Here is a 23088-nt window from a genome sequence, read left to right on the forward strand (position 1 = left end):
AGTGCATTACTGCCACCGTCTGGACTGGAGTGTGATCAAGCGTACTAGACCACATGAATAAATCTAGACTGCTAATGTCTGCCAAGGTCGTAATCTTAGCAGACCGTAGTTCTCCAAAACCTTTTCCTAATGCCGTGAATGTATTAAAATACCAATCTTTGGACGTATCCTGAACAGTGGAAGAAAATATTTATTCCGGAGATGTTTTAGTCAAAATTAAATGAGTCCAATATTAATTATCAAATACAAATAATACAGGGTTACAACTGGGGCTAAAGTCTGAGTAGATTTCCATTCACTGTGTGTGACCACTATGGGCCTGACACAGTTGTCCAAGGAATTCTACCCGGCACTCCTTTGTATAAAGAGAAGTGAAAAATAAACCCAATTACCTCCACCTCTGGAAATGAGACACTGATCTCCATAGCGTGCAGTATGCCAATAGTGCTGCCATTGTCTTCAAGTAGCACTGTATTTTAGGAATCAAAACGTGTTGAACCTTGTTTCTTTCTAGTTGTGACTATGTCTTTGGATCGCTCCACAGACATCACTGGCATCATATCTCTACACCTTTGCTACTGTATAACAAGTGGCATCTTGCAGAGAACAAAAAATCCTAGTAGCCAGACACAAGGTCTTTTGTTTTGCTGTGGCTGTGGCCTGGCTGGATGACATTTCACTCTAGCTAGAGTCACCCAGATAAGATTCTGGAATAGAATGAATTGCAATGAGAGAACGGAACATTCCAACACCCTTTCCACTATTCCAACATCTTGATGTAAACTTTCAAGTCTTCCATTACAAAGACAAAAGAAAGATGTTGAACATTCTTTTTTTATTAGCATCAGATATTGATGAAAGCTTCATTTATAGCAATAGTCTGGCCTATACAGATATCCCATCTCTGTGTGTAGGATACAAGATATGCACTCATTACAATAGAAAGAAATACAAATCCAATCCCAATGCTTATTGAATTATACCCTTTAGTATTGTACATAAATGCAAAATAAAGTCTGCAGATAGCAAAATATGTTTCCAATAATTCTAAATAAAATATTTATAAGCATGAAAGACACTACAGTGCACAACACAATAAATGTGCACAAACTGTATCTCACAGTTGAGCTTATGGGTAAATTCTGTCGTGTGCAGTACAGAGGTGCCTGTTGAAAAACAAACATATGTGAAACTTTGATACATGCACAAACATATGACTCATTTGTAAGTCTCCTCTGGCTCAATTGTGTATCCAATTGCAATCTCATTAAATGTTGTAAAAAAGAAAGTTGACATTGCTGCTTCATGGTGAACATAGACATTACAAAGATGTTGTTGTTGAGCAGTACAGTTTCCAAATTAACATACAATGTAACTCCCATACCGATAACAATTTTACTGATTATTTATTTTTTACCCTGGTCAACAACTTCTGCCAACAAGACAATCCTAAAATAACATTGCAACAAATGCACAACATTTTCCTAAATAGTTGATAAAGAAATGTGCTTCTTGGGTGTTTAAATGGTTTACTACTGGCCTTTACTTGGTTCAAAATTAGAACAGAAAATAATCTATTCGACTCGATTTCCTTTACTGGCCAATGTTATATATATTTACATATAATGTATTATGTTTCATTTGCTACCCTCAAACCCTACTTTTTCCAGAAATGAACTTGGTAAAAGAGTGAAGTGGATCGTTCTAGAACATTCATAGCTTTTTCATATTTCTCTTTAAGTCTTAAAGGAATAGTTCAGGATTTTGGCAATGAGGCCCTCTAGTCTTTGTGCTAAGCTAGTTAGCATTGGCTCACAAAACTACCTCTAACTTCCTTCATACTGGACGCAGATACATAAAAATGGTATCCACGAGTTCACCCGACTCGCAGGAAGTAGATAAAGGGCCTCATTTGCCAAAATCTCGAACTATCCCTTTAAGACAGTGCTAAGACTTCACAGTGAGCTGCCAGACAATGCCACACAGCTAAATGCATTCACAAGTTAAAAGCAGGCTTTACAGATATGGAAACAGTACATAGGTGAGGTACGCATCAGACACTGAAAGCTCTAGTTGGTCTTGGGTTGCCATTGCAGTCTGTGGGACATCCCTCTACAGGGTTTCTTAAACTATGAGTTGGGTTCCAAAGTGGGCCCTGGGCATGCGAGAGGTGAGAATGAGAATACATCTATAATCACGCACTATTTCTTCTTCATTTGGGTCATCTGGTGGACCATTTGGGTCACAGGAGGACGGTCAATTTCTTAGTCAGTTCTCAAGCTGAAAATGTTTAAGAACCCCTGCTCTACAGGATTAGCGTACTGCTAAATCCACGTGGGGAAGGATTCATTCATCAAGTCCATCAGACTAGCTTGACTTGGGCCCAGTTCCACATTAATGTGTAGTCCATACGTAAAACACTCACTAAATAAGAACTCTGAAATGCATAGACTCTGGCCAATGACGCCAACCAAATGTATGAATCACAGTTTACATGTCAACTATGGGTTGAGACACACAACTGTTAACATAGTCAACATGAAGTAGCATCGTCCCAGTATGAACGTTTAGGTGACCTATAGATTGCCTGAACCTCTGAAAATAACTCAAAGTCATCACTGTGTATAGAGGTAAAGAATCAGTGACCGTCTCTTCAGGAAAACGACCTCCTCGCTTTATCTTGACTACCCTAAAAACGTGATGTAACCAAACAGTGTTGTTACTTGTCCCACCTGACTTCTCTACAACTTCAGAACAATCTAGAAGGTATGTGAGGTCTGAATACATTGTATATAGTTTCTCAACCAGTAATGGTTTGGCAGTTTGAAATTGAAAATATGACTAGATTCAGTGCACAGGTATTTACCACAGGACTTCCGCAACTACCGTAGGTTGAAGACCATCTAAACATTGATTTGGCAGAAAAAAAGGCATCATTTTTTAAATACTGTTGTTGTTGTTGCTGTCCCTATTAGATACAGTAGAATAGATTATGATCCAAATCAAGTCTCGACCTTCCCAAACGTTCCATCGGGTGGCCTGTAATGTTTGGGGAAGGCCTTGAGCTGCAGACTGTTAAAAGCATACTTGCGACATCCCACGTTCTTCATGGTATTCTCCCGTCTGCAGCCCTCACTGGGAAAAAGGAGGAGGGAGGGAGGGATGGAGGGAGGGAGGGAGGGAGGGAGGGCAAGCACAGATAGAGAGGATGACAGCAAAGTGAAGAAAACAAAACAAAAAAGGGCTTGTGTTAAAAGACAATGAGAAACCCAAAAACCCAACCAACACACTGACGCCACTGTCAAAGAAACATAGGGGCAACAGCTAAAGCCAACGGTTGGACGGATGGTCGGGGGAAATGGGGAATATCGGGATGGGGTTGGAGGGAGGGGTACAGACCACTAATACTGTGTACAGAAGACGTGCTTCCTAGATAGAGTTACGAGCATCACAGATAAAGCGAAACAAGAGCAATAGCAAACACACAGACTAAAAAAGTTATACATTCTAATTTCAATGCAACAGTTCCATTCCCGGGCAAACAGAGAACTGCACTATTCAAATACTCTATAGTGAAATATACACCTTCGCCTCTGTGATACATTTGGCATGACATTTATTACATAACAACATTAAAGCTGATTCTTTGGGCTGCTGACTAACTGACTGTTATTGCACTGTCCAGAGAGAAGCATTAGAGAGAGAGAGAGGGAGAAACGTATACTATTTCAGAACATATTCATAAATGGTCATCTAAGCAATCCTGATACTGGGTTGGAACTGGGCAAAGTACCAGACCAAGGGTTAACACAAAGATATCTGGAACAGCAACTAGAATTCTTCCCTCTCATTATAAATTGACACCTGCATGACGATGATGTAATAATCATAATCACATCATAAACTCTCTATAAGAATACATATATTTAGCAAACATGTAAGCATTTAGACATACAAGCATTCAAATATAATGCAACACAATATAAATATATTCTCTATAGTCAAAAGCTCTAAGGAATTCAAGAGAAACAGAAAAATAAAACTTGAGTCAGGAACATGGTTTTAGTTGGAATATTCCTGGATTTAGCATCACTATGGTTACATGTTTAACAGTGTGTTTCTTCATCGGAATTAAATACACCAACAGAACAAACTGCCACCAGCACATTCTGCAAATCTCTTCAACTTCAGAATGGTCTCCTAATTGCATGTATCCCCAGAATGGAGCAATCCAACTCTTTTCATAGGACCTACTGGAGCTACTGGGGGACAAGTGTCTGTAGTGTCATTACCAACCAGCAGGAGGCGCTATTTCACATTTGGCTGAGGCAAACACCATCCTAATATTGTACATACTGGGGTTACATCCTAAATGGCGCCCTATTCCCTATATAGTGCACTACTTTTGACCAGGGTCTATAGGGCTCTGGTCAAAAGTTGTACACTATGTAGGGAATAGGGTGCCATTTGGGATAGAACCTGGGTGCTGCTCTCATGGAACACATTTTCCTCTGGTCCCTCTCAGCTCTCCTCTGGTCCCTCTCAGCTCTCTCCCCTGGCTGTCACTTAGATGGTGTTTTCATGGGACAATAGAGGTAGTTCTACAACAGCATACTTATCAATAGATGATCTGATTTTATACATTTCTATTATTTACAATATGGATATACAAGATTCAAAATGTAAATCATGTAGAATACTGACAAAGAAATACTGCATATACTTAAGTATTTGTCGATAATGTAAACAGTAACATTGCACAAAATCAGTTAAAAAAAAAAAAGAATATTTGAATTTCAAAACCAAACCATTGAACTAACCTAGCTATCAAACCCAGCCTAGCGCTCATACCAGTGAGAGGCCTAACCAGCTTGCATATAGCTCAACCAACCGAACCAACAGAGACTAGAGAATGCCTCCAGTTTTACATTGTGGGGGTCTAGATGTTGGAAATGGGGGGTGGAGGGGAAGTAAGACAAGCGTGACAATCTCCCAGAGGAGGCTATTTTGGGACGGATGGTCCATTTCTTTAGTAGGTCACTTTAGATTGGATTGAGTGTGGCCGTCTTGGGATGTAACACAGCACTGAAGACAGGTATTATACTGATTAAAATGGAGAGAGAGACTACGGGGCTGGAAAATGATAACACCACTAGTCTACATACAGTGGGGAGAACAAGTATTTGATACACTGCCGATTTTGCAGGTTTTCCTACTTACAAAGCATGTAGAGGTCTGTAATTTTTAATCATAGGGACACTTCAACTGTGAGAGACGGAATCTAAAACAAAAATCCAGAAAATCACATTATATGATTTTTAAGTAATTAATTTGCATTTTATTGCATGACATAAGTATTTGATCACCTACCAACCAGTAAGAATTCCGGCTCTCACAGACCTGTTAGTTTTTCTTTAAGAAGCCCTCCTGTTCTCCACTCATTACCTGTATTAACTGCACCTGTTTGAACTCGTTACCTGTATAAAAGACACCTGTCCACACACTCAATCAAACAGACTCCAACCTCTCCACAATGGCCAAGACCAGAGAGCTGTGTAAGGACATCAGGGATAAAATTGTAGACCTGCACAAGGCTGGGATGGGCTACAGGACAATAGGCAAGCAGCTTGGTGAGAAGGCAACAACTGTTGGCGCAATTATTAGAAAATGGAAGAAGTTCAAGATGATGGTCAATCACCCTCGGTCTGGGGCTCCATGCAAGATATCACCTCGTGGGGCATCAATGATCATGAGGAAGGTGAGGGATCAGCCCAGAACTACACGGCAGGACCTGGTCAATGACCTGAAGAGAGCTGGGACCACAGTCTCAAAGAAAACCATTAGTAACACACTACGCCGTCATGGATTAAAATCCTGCAGCGCACGCAAGGTCCCCCTGCTCAAGCCAGCGCATGTCCAGGCCCGTCTGAAGTTTGCCAATGACCATCTGGATGATCCAGAGGAGGAATGGGAGAAGGTCATGCGGTCTGATGAGACAAAAATAGAGCTTTTTGGTCTAAACTCCACTCGCCGTGTTTGGAGGAAGAAGAAGGATGAGTACAACCCCAAGAACACCATCCTAACCGTGAAGCATGGAGGTGGAAACATCATTCTTTGGGGATGCTTTTCTGCAAAGGGGACAGGACGACTGCACCGTATTGAGGGGAGGATGGATGGGGCCATGTATCGCGAGATCTTGGCCAACAACCTCCTTCCCTCAGTAAGAGCATTGAAGATGGGTCGTGGCTGGGTCTTCCAGCATGACAACGACCCGAAACACACAGCCAGGGCAACTAAGGAGTGGCTCCGTAAGAAGCATCTCAAGGTCCTGGAGTGGCCTAGCCAGTCTCCAGACCTGAACCCAATAGAAAATCTTTGGAGGGAGCTGAAAGTCCGTATTGCCCAGTGACAGCCCCGAAACCTGAAGGATCTGGAGAAGGTCTGTATGGAGGAGTGGGCCAAAATCCCTGCTACAGTGTGTGCAAACCTGGTCAAGACCTAAAGGAAACGTATGATCTCTGTAATTGCAAACAAAGGTTTCTGTACCAAATATTAAAGTTCTGCTTTTCTGATGTATCAAATACTTATGTCTTGCAATAAAATGCAAATTCATTACTTAAAAATCATACAATGTGATTTTCTGGATTTTTGTTTTAGATTCCGTCTCTCACAGTTGAAGTGTACCTATGATAAAAATTACAGACCTCTACATGCTTTGTAAGTAGGAAAACCTGCAAAATCGGCAGTGTATCAAATACTTGTTCTCCCCACTGTATTAATGAGTGCATATACAATTAGATGGCTAATCATATTTTTATGGGAGTAGATAGCAGCGACTGTATATGATAATGGTGGATGGACTCTCGGCAGAGACCAGGAAGCCCAAAGTGCAAGGCTTGGAAGTAACCCAAAGTGTTTGCAATCAAATCTCCCTTTCTAGGGCACTTCTCTGTGGAAGCGGGTTGGATTTGGGCTGCTGGGAGCTCTGGAAGTCCCACTTTGACCTGGATAAAGATCCAAGACCTGTATCTACTATCTGAGACCTGGCTAAAGCATTTGGCACAACAAGCATGGGCTGTGTCTCAAATCATCCCCTATCCCCTATATTTAGTGCACTACTGGTCAGAGGTAGTGCATCATTTGGTCGTAGGGTGCCATTTGAGGTTTGCCCATGTACAATCTCTTCATCTTCTCTGTCATTTCCCTATAACTGCAACCCTTATAGGTTCTCAAACAAATAACTAATTCATATATACAAACTCTGTAGTAAATAGGGAACTATGTACCGACACGAAATCTGATAAACTGAAAAATAAACACTTGCGAAAAATCCTCAAAATACTGTCCAATAATAAATGCTATCCAGCAAGTGATATATATCTACACTGCATAATCAAACAAGCCAACAAAGCTCCCCTGAAATATCATACATTCCCAGATTTAGCCAATTCAAATTGCTCCGACGCAAGATTAAACAGTGTCAATTGGCAAGACAAGATAATAATCTTCATTAAGACGACGACAACGTTGATAAAAAGTGCATTGGTTTAAGTGAAAGCGACACGAGTCTCTCCTGCTGTAAGAGTAGGAAGACCTGAGGAAGAACAACAAAATGGCTGCCATATCAAAACATTAGCAGCTTGATATTGCACAGCCAAGCCTTCCCTTGGCTTATGCTGTATGCAAACCTTATGGAAGACATAAACATCAAGCAAGCCAGAACATTTGTATGACTGAAAATAAGCTCTGTGCAAAACCAAAGGATCCATGATGTCATATTATCATATTAGCATGGTTATAATCATGTCATGAGTTGGGAAGCAGCATTATAAATACTCAAGGACAACTGTGACAAAACTTAAATTCAGTTAAAACTTCTTAGCGGCTATATTTCACAAAGTTTCTCTCCATACTCTCAGTTTGTATTTGATTGTTGTAAAACAATGGGTGTTAAAATGAGAAATATGTCAGAACACTGACAGTAACAGTCTCATACAGTACTGCATATAGACCTTTAGACCAGCCTCCTGCTCTGACTGGATTGGTTAGGACAGAGAGCAAGGCGGGAGGAGTGCTGGAGAGGTGGCTGCCCATTGGGTGGAACAGCTGTCAGTTTAGCCGAGTGACGCACATACAGTCCAGTCATGTACACATGGTCTGCCCTCGACCTATCAGAGGGTTCTCCCGGCTGAGCTCCAGACAGACTGACAGAGAGAGAGACTGACTGACTCCCTGTCTTCCTCCTTGACTGACAGAATAACTTTTTGCCTTTCTTCCTGACTGTTGGACACACTGGGGGGAACGGGCAGAGAGAAGAGGGGAGTGGAGTTTGAGAGTAGGTGGGACTGTGGGGCAGAGTTGGGTAGAGGGGCTGTGCGTTCAGCTGCAGCGGAGCTTGGCCAGGAAGTAGGCGACGCTGAGGAACAGCCAGACGACCAGCAGGTTGGGGCTGAGGGCCAGCAGGGGCAGGGAGTACAGGAGGCTGGGGTCCAGCCTGAAGTCACGCACAGGCAACAGGCCACTCAGGTTCTTCTGGGTGACCCCCTCCCTGGTCCCAATGCTGCGAAGAGGGGGAGGGAGGGAGGAGAAGCCAGGGCCAAAAAGTACAGGTGGCATAGATGGATGGATGGATGGATGGATGCGTGCATTGGGACAGGGATAAAGTGGCCAATAAGAGTGGAGGAGACGGTAATACACGATATGAATGATATGTGGTGGCCATGATCAGCCATGGATAACAAAGAGAGATACCAGTGATGGTGCAGGTGGGGTGTGATAATATTAGGGTTAGGGCCACAGCCAGTGGAATGGAATGTGAAAATAAGACCCATTCAGCCAGAAACGAATCCCAAACGAGGATAAGAAACACCCAAAATGAAAAACGGAAAAATGAAATAATTCCAACCAAAACATGAGAAATCAGAGACAAATACATTGTCATAACAGAGGAAGACAAAGAGAGAGAGGAGAGGAAAATTAAGAGAAATGTTCTGCATCTTTAGGAAAGAAAAGATCTAGAGGTAAGAAGAGAAGACAGTGATGATTGTCCATGTTCATACCACATACCACGGATATGGGGGGGTTGATGAGGGGTGGGGGGCTGGAGTTTGTGCTCAAATCCATTTCATTTCAGTCAATTCATTGAATTTGGATTCACTTCCTGAATAGCGGGATGAGGAGGAGAAGGGGGAGGTCTGCCAGCCTCAAGTCATGCAGCACAAGCGTGCCTCTTCCCAGCATGCCTTGCACTTAAAAAGTGGGAAGGTGGCAGGTGAAGAGAGGAGCGAGAGACCATGCAGGAAGCTGCAGGACAGCATTGCATTACTACCCAACAGATCTTTCACATAACCTACTGTACTTTACAGGGTCCTGTTTATGACAACAAGGAGCTTCTGTTCTGTTCTGGGAGTCATCCCATCCTTACACAAGGTTTCTGTTCCTTCTACCATCCTTCACTTCATCTAACCCTTCTTGTCCTCTCAGCAAGCAGTGTCAGAGAACAGGGGGATGGGGTTGGAGGAGAGGGGGAGAGGGGGATGATGTGGGGGTATGGAAAGCGAGCTCAGTCATCATGGGGGAGCATTCTCCGCAAACTGGCTGGACAGACTGACAAGCAGGTGTTACTGCTGGAGAACAGGAAAAAAGATGATGCATGAGGAACCAGTGCTAATTACAGAGAATTCAAATATAACTTGTATTCTTTATAATATTTTAACAGGGGACAGGAGACCCTGTAGTTGGCACTGTCCCAGCATATGGAGCGAGCAGTGTGTGTGTGTGTGTGTTTCATTTTTAGTTCAGGCAGTGGGATGGACACCTACCTGCGCATGCAGTCGAGGGCCTGGGAGAAGACCTGTGGGGCCATGCCGTGTTCGTGCTGTAGGATCAGACACTGCTCCAGGGTGACGGACATGGCTGTGCGGTCCTTAGCACTCTTACAGCTGGTGAAACGCACGCCATTCAGACGACGACAGATCTGGGGAGGAGAGATACCAGGAAATAATAGACAGCATGCTGCCACTACAAAATTATTCTTCAAATGTGGTTAGGCCTGGTCTGGATCCCCATTAGTAACATCCATACAGAATGAAATGGACTAGACCCAAAAGGATCATCTTCAATAATTCATTCATGGCCCTGCATCGAAAAAATGGCCTACCTCTGCTGCCTGCCACAGGATGTCTACGTTCTTGTTCTTCCTGGCGTGGACGTTCTGTCCCAGGAACCTCAGCAGCTCTGGTAGACACGTCTGGGAACGGGACCTGGGCAGGCCTGAGACCAGGAGGGGGAGATGTTATAGGCTACATCTTAACAATATCCTCCATATAGGGACATTTACTTTATGGTGACTTACAGTCCTCAGGTAGGACCATATAGGGACATTTACTTTATGGTGACTTACAGTCCTCAGGTGGGACCATATAGGGACATTTACTTTATGGTGACTTACAGTCCTCAGGTAGGACCATATAGGGACATTTACTTTATGGCGACTTACAGTCCTCAGGTAGGACCATATAGGGACATTTACTTTATGGTGACTTACAGTCCTCAGGTAGGACCATATAGGGACATTTACTTTTGGTGACTTACAGTCCTCAGGTAGGACCATATAGGGACATTTACTTTATGGTGACTTACAGTCCTCAGGTAGGACCATATAGGGACATTTACTTTATGGTGACTTACAGTCCTCAGGTAGGACCATATAGGGACATTTACTTTATGGTGACTTACAGTCCTCAGGTAGGACCATATAGGGACATTTACTTTATGGTGACTTACAGTCCTCAGGTAGGACCATATAGGGACATTTACTTTATGGTGACTTACAGTCCTCAGGTAGGACCATATAGGGACATTTACTTTATGGTGACATACAGTCCTCAGGTAGGACCATATAGGGACATTTACTTTATGGTGACTTACAGTCCTCAGGTAGGACCATATAGGGACATTTACTTTATGGTGACTTACAGTCCTCAGGTAGGACCATATAGGGACATTTACTTTTGGTGACTTACAGTCCTCAGGTAGGACCATATAGGGACATTTACTTTATGGTGACTTACAGTCCTCAGGTAGGACCATATAGGGACATTTACTTTATGGTGACTTACAGTCTTCAGGTAGGACCATATAGCGACATTTACTTTTGGTGACTTACAGTCCTCAGGTAGGACCATATAGGGACATTTACTTTATGGTGACTTACAGTCCTCAGGTAGGACCATATAGGGACATTTACTTTATGGTGACATACAGTCCTCAGGTAGGACCATATAGGGACATTTACTTTTGGTGACTTACAGTCCTCAGGTAGGACCATATAGGGACATTTACTTTATGGTGACTTACAGTCCTCAGGTAGGACCATATAGGGACATTTACTTTATGGTGACTTACAGTCCTCAGGTAGGACCATATAGGGACATTTACTTTATGGTGACTTACAGTCCTCAGGTAGGACCATATAGGGACATTTACTTTATGGTGACTTACAGTCCTCAGGTAGGACCTCCTTAAACTGTTCATAGTAGGAGTTGAGTCTGGCCAGACTCTCTAGGTTAATGACCTCCTGCAGAGACGTGTCTCCAAACCTGTCACAAACAGGAGACATTAAATATGTCAACAATACAGGGACAGGGACATCACCAATCTCTTCACCCCTCTTTGTCTCTCTATCACTCCTTCACCCCTCTCACTTCTCTATCACTCCTTCACCCCTCTCACTTCTCTATCACTCCTTCACCCCTCTCACTTCTCTATCACTCCTTCACCCCTCTCACTTCTCCATCACTCCTTCACACCTCTCACTTCTCCATCACTCCTTCACACCTCTCACTTCTCCATCACTCCTTCACACCTCTCACTTCTCCATCACTCCTTCACCCCTCTCACTTCTCCATCACCCCTCTCACTTCTCCATCACTCCTTCACCCCTCTCACTTCTCCATCACTCCTTCACCCCTCTCACTTCTCCATCACTCCTTCACCCCTCTCACTTCTCCATCACTCCTTCACCCCTCTCACTTCTCCATCACTCCTTCACCCCTCTCACTTCTCCATCACTCCTTCACCCCTCTCACTTCTCCATCACTCCTTCACCCCTCTCACTTCTCCATCACTCCTTCACCCCTCTCACTTCTCCATCACTCCTTCACCCCTCTCACTTCTCTGCCAGCGTCTGCTGTTCGTTGATCCCCACATTGAAGAGCACAGGCTGGACGCGCAGCAGCATGCCGTTCTGGATCTCCCGCGGCAACGCGTCAAACATGGTCCCCGGCAACGGGATGCGGACGTTGAAGCCGTCCCGGTTGCCGGTGATGACAGGCAGCATGTCGGGGGAGGAGCTGGAGGTTGCCTGGGTAACCTTGAAGGTAACGTTCCGTAGGTCCATGATGCCAACTGACATGTCCTCCAACATGGACAGCTCCTCACCTGGAATACACACACAGTCAAAATTGTGTGTGTGAGTGAGTGAGTGAGTGAGTGAGTGAGTGAGTGAGGAGAGTATGTGTACTTTACCATAGGTGCTGAGCAGAGACTCAAACTGGGCCAGCAGGCCGATGGTGTAGAGCTGCCTTAGGAAACCATCGTCACGGAGACAGTTCCTCAGCTTGATGATGAAGCCACAGATGAGAGCAGTGAGCTGGAGACAGATATTAACATTAACACTGAGTATACAAAACATTAGGAACACCTGCTCTTTCCATGACACTGACCAGGTGAATCCAGGTGAAAGCTATGATCCCTTATTGATGTCACTTGTTAAATCCACTTCAATCAGTGTAGATGAAGGGGAGGAGACAGGTTAAAGAAGGATTTTTAAGCCTTGAGACAATTCAGACATGGATTGTGTATGTGTGCCATTCAGCGAGTGAATGGGCAAGACAAAATATTCAAGTGCCTTTGAACGGGGTAAGCTAGTAGGTGCCAGGCGCACCGGTTTGTGTCAAGAACTGCAACGCTGCTGGGTTTTCACGCTCAACAGTTTCCCGTGTGTATCAAGAATGGTCCACCGCCCAAAGGACATCCAGCCAACTTGACAACTGTGGGAAGCATTGGAGTCAACATGGGCCAGCATCCCTGTGGAACACTTTTGACACCATGTAGAGTCCATGCATAAACTATGTACCCTTCAATATTAGGAAGTTCCTAATTTTGGTATACTCCGTGTATATTAACACTCAACATTCACTTTACCGTCACATACATTTTTATTTACACACATTATTCTACCTCACTACTTGTTTGTGTGTGTGTGTGTGTACACAGGTCAGTACAGTGGGGGAAAAAAGTATTTAGTCAGCCACCAATTGTGCAAGTTCTCCCACTTAAAAATATGAGAGAGGCCTGTAATTTTCATCATAGGTACACGTCAACTATGACAGACAAATTGAGAAAAAAAAAATCCAGAAAATCACATTGTAGGATTTTTTATGAATTTATTTGCAAATTATGGGGGAAAATAAGTATTTGGTCACCTACAAACAAGCAAGATGTCTGGCTCTCACAGACCTGTAACTTATTCTTTAAGAGGCTCCTCTGTCCTCCACTCGTTACCTGTATTAATGGCACCTGTTTGAACTTGTTATCAGTATAAAAGACACCTGTCCACAACCTCAAACAGTCACACTCCAAACTCCACTATGGCCAAGACCAAAGAGCTGTCAAAGGACACCAGAAACAAATTTGTAGACCTGCACCAGGAGGCTGGGAAGACTGAATCTGCAATAGGTCAGCAGCTTGGTTTGAAGAAATCAACTGTGGGAGCAATTATTAGGAAATGGAAGACATACAAGACCACTGATAATCTCCCTCGATCTGGGGCTCCACGTATGGGTGGTCCTCTGTAGCTCAGCTGGTAGAGCACGGCGCTTGTAACGCCAAGGTAGTGGGTTCGATCCCCGGGACCACCCATACACAAAAAAAAATGTATGCACGCATGACTGTAAGTCGCTTTGGATAAAAGCGTCTGCTAAATGGCATATTATATTATATATATTATACCCCGTGGGGTCAAAATGATCACAAGAACGGTGAGCAAAAATCCCAGAACCACACGGGGGGACCTAGTGAATGACCTGCAGAGAGCTGGGACCAAAGTAACAAAGCCTACCATCAGTAACACACTACGCTGCCAGGGACTCAAATCCTGCAGTGCCAGATGTGTCCCCCTGCTTAAGCTAGTACATGTCCAGGCCCGTCTGAAGTTTGCTAGAGTGCATTTGGATGATCCAGAAGAGGATTGGGAGAATGTCATATGGTCAGATGAAACCAAAATATAACTTTTTGGTAAAAACTCAAACTCAACTCATCGTGTTTGGAGGACAAAGAATGCTGAGTTGCATCCAAAGAACACCATACCTACTGTGAAGCATGGGGGTGGAAACATCATGCATTGGGGCTGTTTTTCTGCAAAGGGACCAGGACGACTGATCCATGTAAAGGAAAGAATGAATGGGGCCATGTATCGTGAGATTTTGAGTGAAAACCTCCTTCCATCAGCAAGGGCATTGAAGATGAAACGTGGCTAGGTCTTTCAGCATGACAATGATCCCAAACAAACCGCCCGGGCAACGAAGGAGTGGCTTCGTAAGAAGCATTTTAAGGTCCTGGAGTGGCCTAGCCAGTCTCCAGATCTCAACCCCATAGAAAATCTTTGGAGGGAGTTGAAAGTCCGTGTTGCCCAGCGACAGCCCCAAAACATCACTGCTCTAGAGGAGATCTGCATGGAGGAATGGGCCAAAATACCAGCAGCAGTGTGTGAAAACCTTGTGAAGACTTACAGAAAACGTTTGACCTGTGTCATTGCCAACAAAGGGTATATAACAAAGTATTGAGAAACTTTTGTTATTGACCAAATACTTATTTTCCCCCATAATTTGCAAATAAATTCATTAAAAATCCTACAATGTGATTTTCTGGATTTATTTTTCTCATTTTGTCTGTCATAGTTGACATGTACCTGTGATGAAAATTACAGGCCTCTCTCATATTTTTAAGTGGGAGAACATGCACAATTGGTGGCTGACTAAATACTTTTTTCCCCCACTGTATGTGTACTGTGCTGACCGTCTGGCAGAAGACCACGTCTCGTCTGTACTGCAGGGAGAGGTCCATGGCGATGGTAGGAGCGCTGTCCTGCATCAATAGGAACACCATGGACATCTTAGCCTTGTCACTCATCATAGCCACACACTCTGTCAGCGTGGTGAGGAGAGGGTACAGCGCCTCGCTCCACTCCCCTGGGGCAGACACACACACACCATAAACTATGTACCCTTCTGCATTGAAATCATCCTAAGAGACCCTTAAACTGCTGCTGTAACTCCTTCATATAATATGAGAATAACATGTGACAACACATTTGACTTGAAGTCCTTCATCTCTGATAAGGTACTAGAAACAAACAGAGATGTCATACAGACTGTGATATATAGAGCTAGAAGAAGCCGTAGCACTGAGCTGGGCTGCAGCTAGAAGCAGTCAGAGAGACAGGGGACAGAAGCAGGGCAGAGCTCTTACCTGGGAAAGCCTCCTCGCCACTGGGGCTGCCATCTGGAAGGGGTGGAGGTGCCACATGCATGGTTAGGGAGCGCCATCAGCAACATGGCAGATAGCACACACAGTACAGTACAATAAGCACATAATAAGCTAGCTGGCTACAGTACATAGGCTGAGCTGAGCTGGCACATAGAAGGCCACAGCAATGGGACTTTGGCTGGCCCCCAGAATACAACATGAACACTGACAGACCTACCTAACACAGAGCAAACTGAACCATTCACAAATAGGAAATATACATCTTCAGAATGTCTAAGAAAAAATATTGCACAAAAACAAGTTAGGCCCATTCTAATAAGTTGAGATATGATGAATATGATAGCAGTGGGAAGATAGGACAATGTGCATGACAAAGCAAAAAAGCAAGTGAAGTGAAAGAAAGAAAGGTAAAGAAGGAAAGAAACCTACATGGGTTTTTGTCAGGGCTGGGTGGGCATGCATGAGTCAGACTCAGGGTGAGAGCAGGCAGGAGGGAGGATGATGATGATGGTGAGGAAGGTAGTGATGGTGGTGATGAAGGCTCCTCCTGGGTCATGCAGTCGGGGTTGATCCAGAATGCCCTGGTACTCTGGTTACCTTTCTTACTGCTGCCGCCCTGCTGGTCGCCTGGGGTAGTGTCCCCCTTGCTGCTGTCGTTAGGCAGACGGTCCTTCTGAAGGAGCTTGTCCACCCGCTGGATGATGCACTCCAGACTCTTGTCTACGTTTAGCCACACCTTCTCCTGGGGGGAGGGAGTGCAGAGGGGAGGAGGACAAGAAAAGAGAAGAACAGTGAAGAAGGGATAGAAGAGTGGAAGAGAGGAGATGGGGGAGGAGAGAAGAGAATAAACAAAAGATATCGTTTCAGTCAAGACATCTGATGGACCAACATACTAAACCACACCCCACATCAATCACAACAAATCCCTCAGTAAACACACTGCTTTCTTCCTTACATACTGTAACTGTATTTAAGTGCTCCTAAACCACGAAGGCTAAACTGGAGTTGACCTGTGAACCCCTGAGCCCTGGTGACCCCTTGCCTTACCCACTCCTCCTCGTGCCAGTCGTCGTGCAGCGAGGAGCGGCTGTTGCATACGCTCCACTTGGCCAGCAGCGTGTCCTGGTCGTTGCGCAAGACTACTTGATCGGCGGCGTCGGCGGTGGGAGACGCCTTGGAGGCGATGTACTCGGGGCGCGCAGCGTTCAGTGCCTGGATGGCTGAGGCCAGCAGCTTGCAGTCGCACTCCGTCACCAGCTGGCGAGTCTGAGGGTAAAGGTCATAGGAACCACACAGTGGGAATTGAGCCAAGCAAGAGAGGCCATTCTGTATTGTCTTCCGTCCACATGATGACAAATTAAATTGGTCAAATAATCTATTGATCTCTGTGTTGATGACTGAAGACAAAATACACACTGCACAAACGTTGGCAAAATAGCACCAACAGACCTGGTACCAGGCTAGAGACTCTCCCTCACCAATAGACCTGGTACCAGACTAGAGGCTCTCCCTCACCAACAGACCTGGTACCAGGCTAGAGACTCTCCCTCACCAACAGACCTGGTACCAGACTAGAGGCTCTCCCTCACCAACAGACCTGGTACCAGACTAGAGGCTCTCCCTCACCAACAGACCTGGTACCAGGCTAGAGACTCTCCCTCACCAACAGACCTGGTACCAGACTAGAGGCTCTCCCTCACCAACAGACCTGGTACCAGGCTAGAGGCTCTCCCTCAGCAACAGACCTGGTACCAGACTAGAGGCTCTCCCTCACCTTATCAGCCAGGATGGTAAGGGTCCTCTCCAGACCGTTGGCAGAGCGGTCCTTGGCGGCGCGGGACAGCCTCTCAGCGTAGTAGCTGACCTGGGTCTTCAGGGTGTTGATGTGGGAGATGATCTCCTTGGCCCGGACGATGTCCTGGGGGATGTACACTATGGACTGGCAGCTGGACAGGGCACTGCTGCAGGGACGGACAGGGTGGGGTGTTAAGAGAACACAGCATTTACCCTGAGACACACAGACATAGACACACACATACAGTAAATACAGGGACACACTAGAGACACACAGACACACACACACGCACACACAGACACACGCACAGACACACGCAGAGACACACGCACACACGTGTAGACAAAGATGGTAAGAGCACACACAGGAAAGTGAGACAATGTGCACTGCATTCTGGGAACTGAAGGAGATTGTACTTCTGCAACGTTCTCTCACACTGCTTGACAGATTACACAGGTAGCTGCATAATATACATATCTGAATAATTCAACTCTGTTAGAATATTCTACTCTGCAGGTCGGGGACTGAGCTGAGCATCCACATCTGCATGCACAAGCCTGTTCCTCACCTGGAACACAGACAACACTATCTAGACACCATAGAACCACAGATATTCAGAGTCCAGCAGACTCTGTTTAAGATGTAGAATGTACAATGCTATTGTTAGGGATCTGTCAAACTCTGTGGTTCTATGGCTCTGAAAACCCATAGCAAGCACTCTACTGTAGATCACCCTCTATCAATATACAGTAGCTTACAATGGTACTCACAGACGCCCATTGTGGACGCATACTAACAGTGGTGAAACACAGGCAGGTGACTGAGTGACTCAGCCTTACAGCTAAACAACAAACTCAGTGACAGCAAACAAACAATTATTTCCGTGCAGAAAGAACCAAACAAATAGTGGGGAGAGTAAAACGACTAAAGAAAAGAATCTGAATACATAGGAACTCACCATTCTTCCTCATAAACGCTGATTAGAAAATAAAGATGCAATTGGAAAAATTAAAAAGCCAGAAAACGGAAAATCATCTTAGAAATATATAATATAATCATAGGGAAATGCCAAGGCTAAAAGCAGCATATCATGTAGTGTATAATGAGAAAATGACAACACAAACAGATAGAAAGTCGGCCATCAAAATACAGACCATGCAGTAGCACAGGCACAAGAACAAGGGAAAAGAGACGTACATGGATTTGATGAATGAGGCATTGCATTTGACAGTATGTTCTGGGTTATCATTCATTAACCACATAAATAATATCATTCTCAAGATGTGATTCTCAACTATATAATGACGTTAATGTTTAGACGAAAGCAGTGGTTTGTGTTTAATGCTGTTATCCATTCTGCTTTATGGTTAAACCTGTTAAGACACTGTAAACATATTTAGATATAGTTAAACTTTCCAATACCATTTTTAAAAGGGATGGGGTGAGGTACAAGGGTGTTTCTCTAGCAAAAGCAGACTTAGGATTCACTTGATTAGAAATGTGTCAGTTAAAAACAAACAAAGACTTAAAAAGTCAAGCCTATACACAGCCAGCTAATCAGTAGGGTTGTTAGCTGAAAAATGTGATAAGATTAGTGAGCATTGGCAGCAAGAAGGATATGCCCGATACAAAATTCTAACCAAGGTTCTACACTAGTCCCACCTGGGTTCCACCTCTTTGTGAGGTTCTGTACTCACTGTTTCTTGGCCTCCTCGAACTTGGTGATTTGTTTGCGTAGGCCGCTGTTCTTGAAGCCCTGGCAGTGGGCGGCGGGAGCCCCGATGGTCACCACGTCATACGTGTGGTCTGGGGGAACATAATACAACTATTAAGGCCAAAGTGGGGAGCTGCATGAACAGCCAGGAGGGAAAACGGGGAATGGGGCTCAGCTCACCAAAACCAGACTCATCCTGCACCCTCATCCTCTGGACATGAAGGTTGGTGGGTATAAACTCCAGCTTCCTCTCTGCCTTCAGGTTACTGGCTTTGAACGACGGACCTGGAAGAAAGACCAGAGAAAAGGGAAAGACAGAGTAGGATTATCATGTTAAACCACAACAAACCAAGCACCTTAGACATAGTTATCTGAGGCTGAAGTAAGTTAGTGAGTGTGTTACTTGTAGTGGTGTGTGTGTGTGTGTGTGTGTGTGTGTGTGTGTGTGTGTGTGTGTGTACAGTACTAACCCTTGTAGTTGGTGAGGTCAGAGAGAGTTTCCTGGTAGGTGAGGATGATGGTCTGGTACTGAGTGACTATCTGTCGCCGTAGGTTCTCCCAGCATGGTGACAACTCCCCCAGCTCCTCCAGCTCACAAACCCTGAGCACACACACACACACACACACACACTTCGGCAACTTAGGCATTAAGTGATATTTTATTAATGCACTCTCAATTAAAAAAATCTCTGGACACGGTCATAAATGTGCATGTGTGTGTGTGTTTATGTGTGTGTTTATGTGTGTGTGTGTGTGTGTGTGTGTGTAGTGTAGTAGTGTACCTGACAGCGTCCTCCTCCAGCAGTAGTTTGACATACTGTCTGGGGATGTTGAGAGACAACACACTTTCAGCCATCTGCTCTAGCACCCGCAGGTGGTTACCGTCCGTGGTGGGGAAACGGTACATCCTGGACATGGTGCCTCCAAACACTGCAAGAGACACACACACACACACACACACACACACACACACACGCGCGCACGCACATACACACGTGCACACACCCGAAAAATGCTCAACATCATCTAACACAATCTCTGAATCATTTCTTTGGCTCCACAGTCGAGTATTACATTATAAAGGACCTGCATAGTTCGAAGGTCATATTATGTCTCTGTGATGATTTAAAGTGTAAGAGGAGCGTGTGAAAAAGTATTTCCTTCCCAGAGGACAATAACCCATTCCATTGTATACAGATGTCTGGCCAGATATACACACTCACGTCAGAGTGGTGTCTAAGAAAAGCAACGATCTCTCACAGCTAATGACATTTCTCAGTAAAACCTGCTAACATCCAGCCGTGAGGAATGGATCGGATGGACGTCCACTCAAATCATTTAGAGACGCCAAAATAATTTTTAGAACAGACAATCGCATTAGGTGAAATGTTACTGAGAATGATACCTAACTGCATTTGTCTCAGGTGACACTTATGAAATATTGGCGCCTGCTTTCAAAGCGGCTCAGTGGGGAAACAGACTTTTCTAGTGGGCTTTGGTAGAGGTGGTGTCAGTGGGCTGAGATAATGGAAACGACCCAGCAGTACCATCCTACCTGATCTCAGCAGGGTATCTTTGCATAAAGATGCATATTTGGCTCTGACGCCCATGGATTCTGTCAGGCTCTCATCTACCGGAAGCACGGTCTGTGGCACACGGGAATAGAAGTCACACACGCAGGATGCACACACACACACACCCCCCCCCCCCCTAACCCTGGCCACGGTCTCACAGGTCACAGGTGTCTGACATTTGGTGTCAGCGGTAGGGATACGGCGGACGTCTCGGAAGCTCACCCTGCCGTTGATGGTGTCTGGTAACCTGGCAACAGGCAGTGTCCTCTGGTCCCTCTTCTCCTCTATCTGCCAGGCGATGATGGTTATGTTCCCCACCTGCTTGTTCTCTGCTGATCTGTTCATCAATAACACACATCAATAGGGCTGTCAACTGCATACCCCAGCATCACAATCTACAGTCAATGGACAAACAGCAGCAACGATCAAACTATATGACAGACCAAAATATCTATCAGAAAAATGTATAGGCCTTACATTTACATGACTTTGGATCCATACATTTAAGCATCCTCTTGTCTGTTATAATAATAATTTAGGTGCTTATATTTGTCCTATTTCACACATGTACAAGTTTGTATTAAACGTATGTGTGAATTGGAAATGTTTTTGTTGTTGTTGCATATCCCAACTCCCCCTGAGACACCCTCAGAGAGTGGGGTCACGGCCAGGGTCAGCCATTGATAACTAAAGAATTAAACAAGATTAGTGAACATTGGCAGATAGCAGGATACACCCGATACAACAGCAACCCTGGAGCAATTAGGGTTAAGTGCCTTGCTCAAGGGCACATAGATTTTGTTTTACCTTGTCGGCTCGGGGATTCGAACTAGCGACCTTTCGGGTTACTGGCACAGCGCTCTAACCGCTAGGCTACCTGCCACCTTACGAAAGGCATGGCATATGAAGATAATTATAATCATATTGACGTACGAAACCTGTCTGATTCAATTCCATTGTTGTGACTGATCAGAGCTGTTTATGGTAGACGTGACTGTCTGTCTCTCATACCTCAGGGTCAGGTGTAACTTGTCTGTCTCTCATACCTCAGGGTCAGGTGTAACCTGTCTGTCTCTCATACCTCAGGGTCAGGTGTAACCTGTCTGTCGCTCATACCTCAGGGTCAGATGTAACCTGTCTGTCTCTCATACCTCAGGGTCAGATGTAACCTGTCTGTCCCTCATACCTCAGGGTCAGGTGTAACCTGTCTGTCTCTCATACCTCAGGGTCAGGTGTAACCTGTCTGTCTCTCATACCTCAGGGTCAGGTGTAACCTGTCTGTCCCTCATACCTCAGGGTCAGGTGTAACCTGTCTGTCTCTCATACCTCAGGGTCAGGTGTAACCTGTCTGTCTCTCATACCTCAGGGTCAGGTGTAACCTGTCTGTCGCTCATACCTCAGGGTCAGGTGTAACCTGTCTGTCTCTCATACCTCAGGGTCAGGTGTAACCTGCCTGTCTCTCATACCTCAGGGTCAGGTGTAACCTGTCTGTTTCTCATACCTCAGGGTCAGGTGTAACCTGTCTGTTTCTCATACCTCAGGGTCAGGTGTAACCTGTCTGTCTCTCATACCTCAGGGTCAGATGTAACCTGTCTGTCTCTCATACCTCAGGGTCAGATGTAACCTGTCTGTCTCTCATACCTCAGGGTCAGATGTAACCTGTCTGTCTCTCATACCTCAGGGTCAGATGTAACCTGTCTGTCTCTCATACCTCAGGGTCAGGTGTAACCTGTCTGTCTCTCATACCTCAGGGTCAGGTGTAACCTGTCTGTCTCTCATACCTCAGGGTCAGGTGTAACCTGTCTGTCTCTCATACCTCAGGGTCAGGTGTAACCTGTCTGTCTCTCATACCTCAGGGTCAGGTGTAACCTGTCTGTCTCTCATACCTCAGGGTCAGGTGTAACCTGTCTGTCTCTCATACCTCAGGGTCAGGTGTAACCTGTCTGTCTCTCATACCTCAGGGTCAGGTGTAACCTGTCTGTCTCTCATACCTCAGGGTCAGGTGTAACCTGTCTGTCTCTCATACCTCAGGGTCAGGTGTAACCTGTCTGTCTCTCATACCTCAGGGTCAGGTGTAACCTGTCTGTCTCTCATACCTCAGGGTCAGGTGTAACCTGTCTGTCTCTCATACCTCAGGGTCAGGTGTAACCTGTCTGTCTCTCATACCTCAGGGTCAGGTGTAACCTGTCTGTCTCTCATACCTCAGGGTCAGGTGTAACCTGTCTGTCCCTCATACCTCAGGGTCAGGTGTAACCTGTCTGTCTCTCATACCTCAGGGTCAGGTGTAACCTGTGGTTCTTCTCCTGCAGCAGCTCCTTCACAGGAAACAGAGCTGAGCCCAATAAATACATCTAGGTCAGGAGAGAGAGAGAAAGCGAGAGAATAAAAGAGAGAAAGCAAGAGAGACAGGGACAGGGAGAAAGAGAGAGAACGAGAGAGGGAGAGAATAAGGGAGG

At 45.1% G+C, this 23088-nt stretch overlaps 1 protein-coding gene across 1 annotated transcript in view; it reads right to left on the minus strand.

Annotated features, from left to right (window-relative positions):
• Positions 1–822: 822 nt before the first annotated feature.
• Positions 823–23088, minus strand: part of LOC311109649 (inositol polyphosphate-4-phosphatase type I A-like) — a 47574-nt gene continuing 25308 nt past the window's right edge. The window contains exons 6-23 of the mRNA XM_084152602.1: positions 22904–22983; positions 20855–20969; positions 20614–20704; positions 19841–19988; positions 19529–19659; positions 19239–19343; positions 19042–19150; positions 17324–17510; positions 16597–16815; positions 15979–16291; positions 15532–15564; positions 15079–15251; positions 12529–12652; positions 12174–12441; positions 11503–11600; positions 10160–10272; positions 9822–9976; positions 823–3135 (exon numbers count right to left, since the gene is read on the minus strand). Of these exons, the coding sequence (XP_084008728.1) occupies positions 3003–3135; positions 9822–9976; positions 10160–10272; positions 11503–11600; positions 12174–12441; positions 12529–12652; positions 15079–15251; positions 15532–15564; positions 15979–16291; positions 16597–16815; positions 17324–17510; positions 19042–19150; positions 19239–19343; positions 19529–19659; positions 19841–19988; positions 20614–20704; positions 20855–20969; positions 22904–22983 (2595 nt within the window). The 3' untranslated portion in view covers positions 823–3002. The remainder of the gene's footprint in view (positions 3136–9821; positions 9977–10159; positions 10273–11502; positions 11601–12173; positions 12442–12528; positions 12653–15078; positions 15252–15531; positions 15565–15978; positions 16292–16596; positions 16816–17323; positions 17511–19041; positions 19151–19238; positions 19344–19528; positions 19660–19840; positions 19989–20613; positions 20705–20854; positions 20970–22903; positions 22984–23088) is intronic.

This window comes from Coregonus lavaretus, assembly GCF_964263955.1.
Source record: "Coregonus lavaretus genome assembly, chromosome: 35".
Lineage (NCBI taxonomy): Eukaryota > Metazoa > Chordata > Actinopteri > Salmoniformes > Salmonidae > Coregonus > Coregonus lavaretus.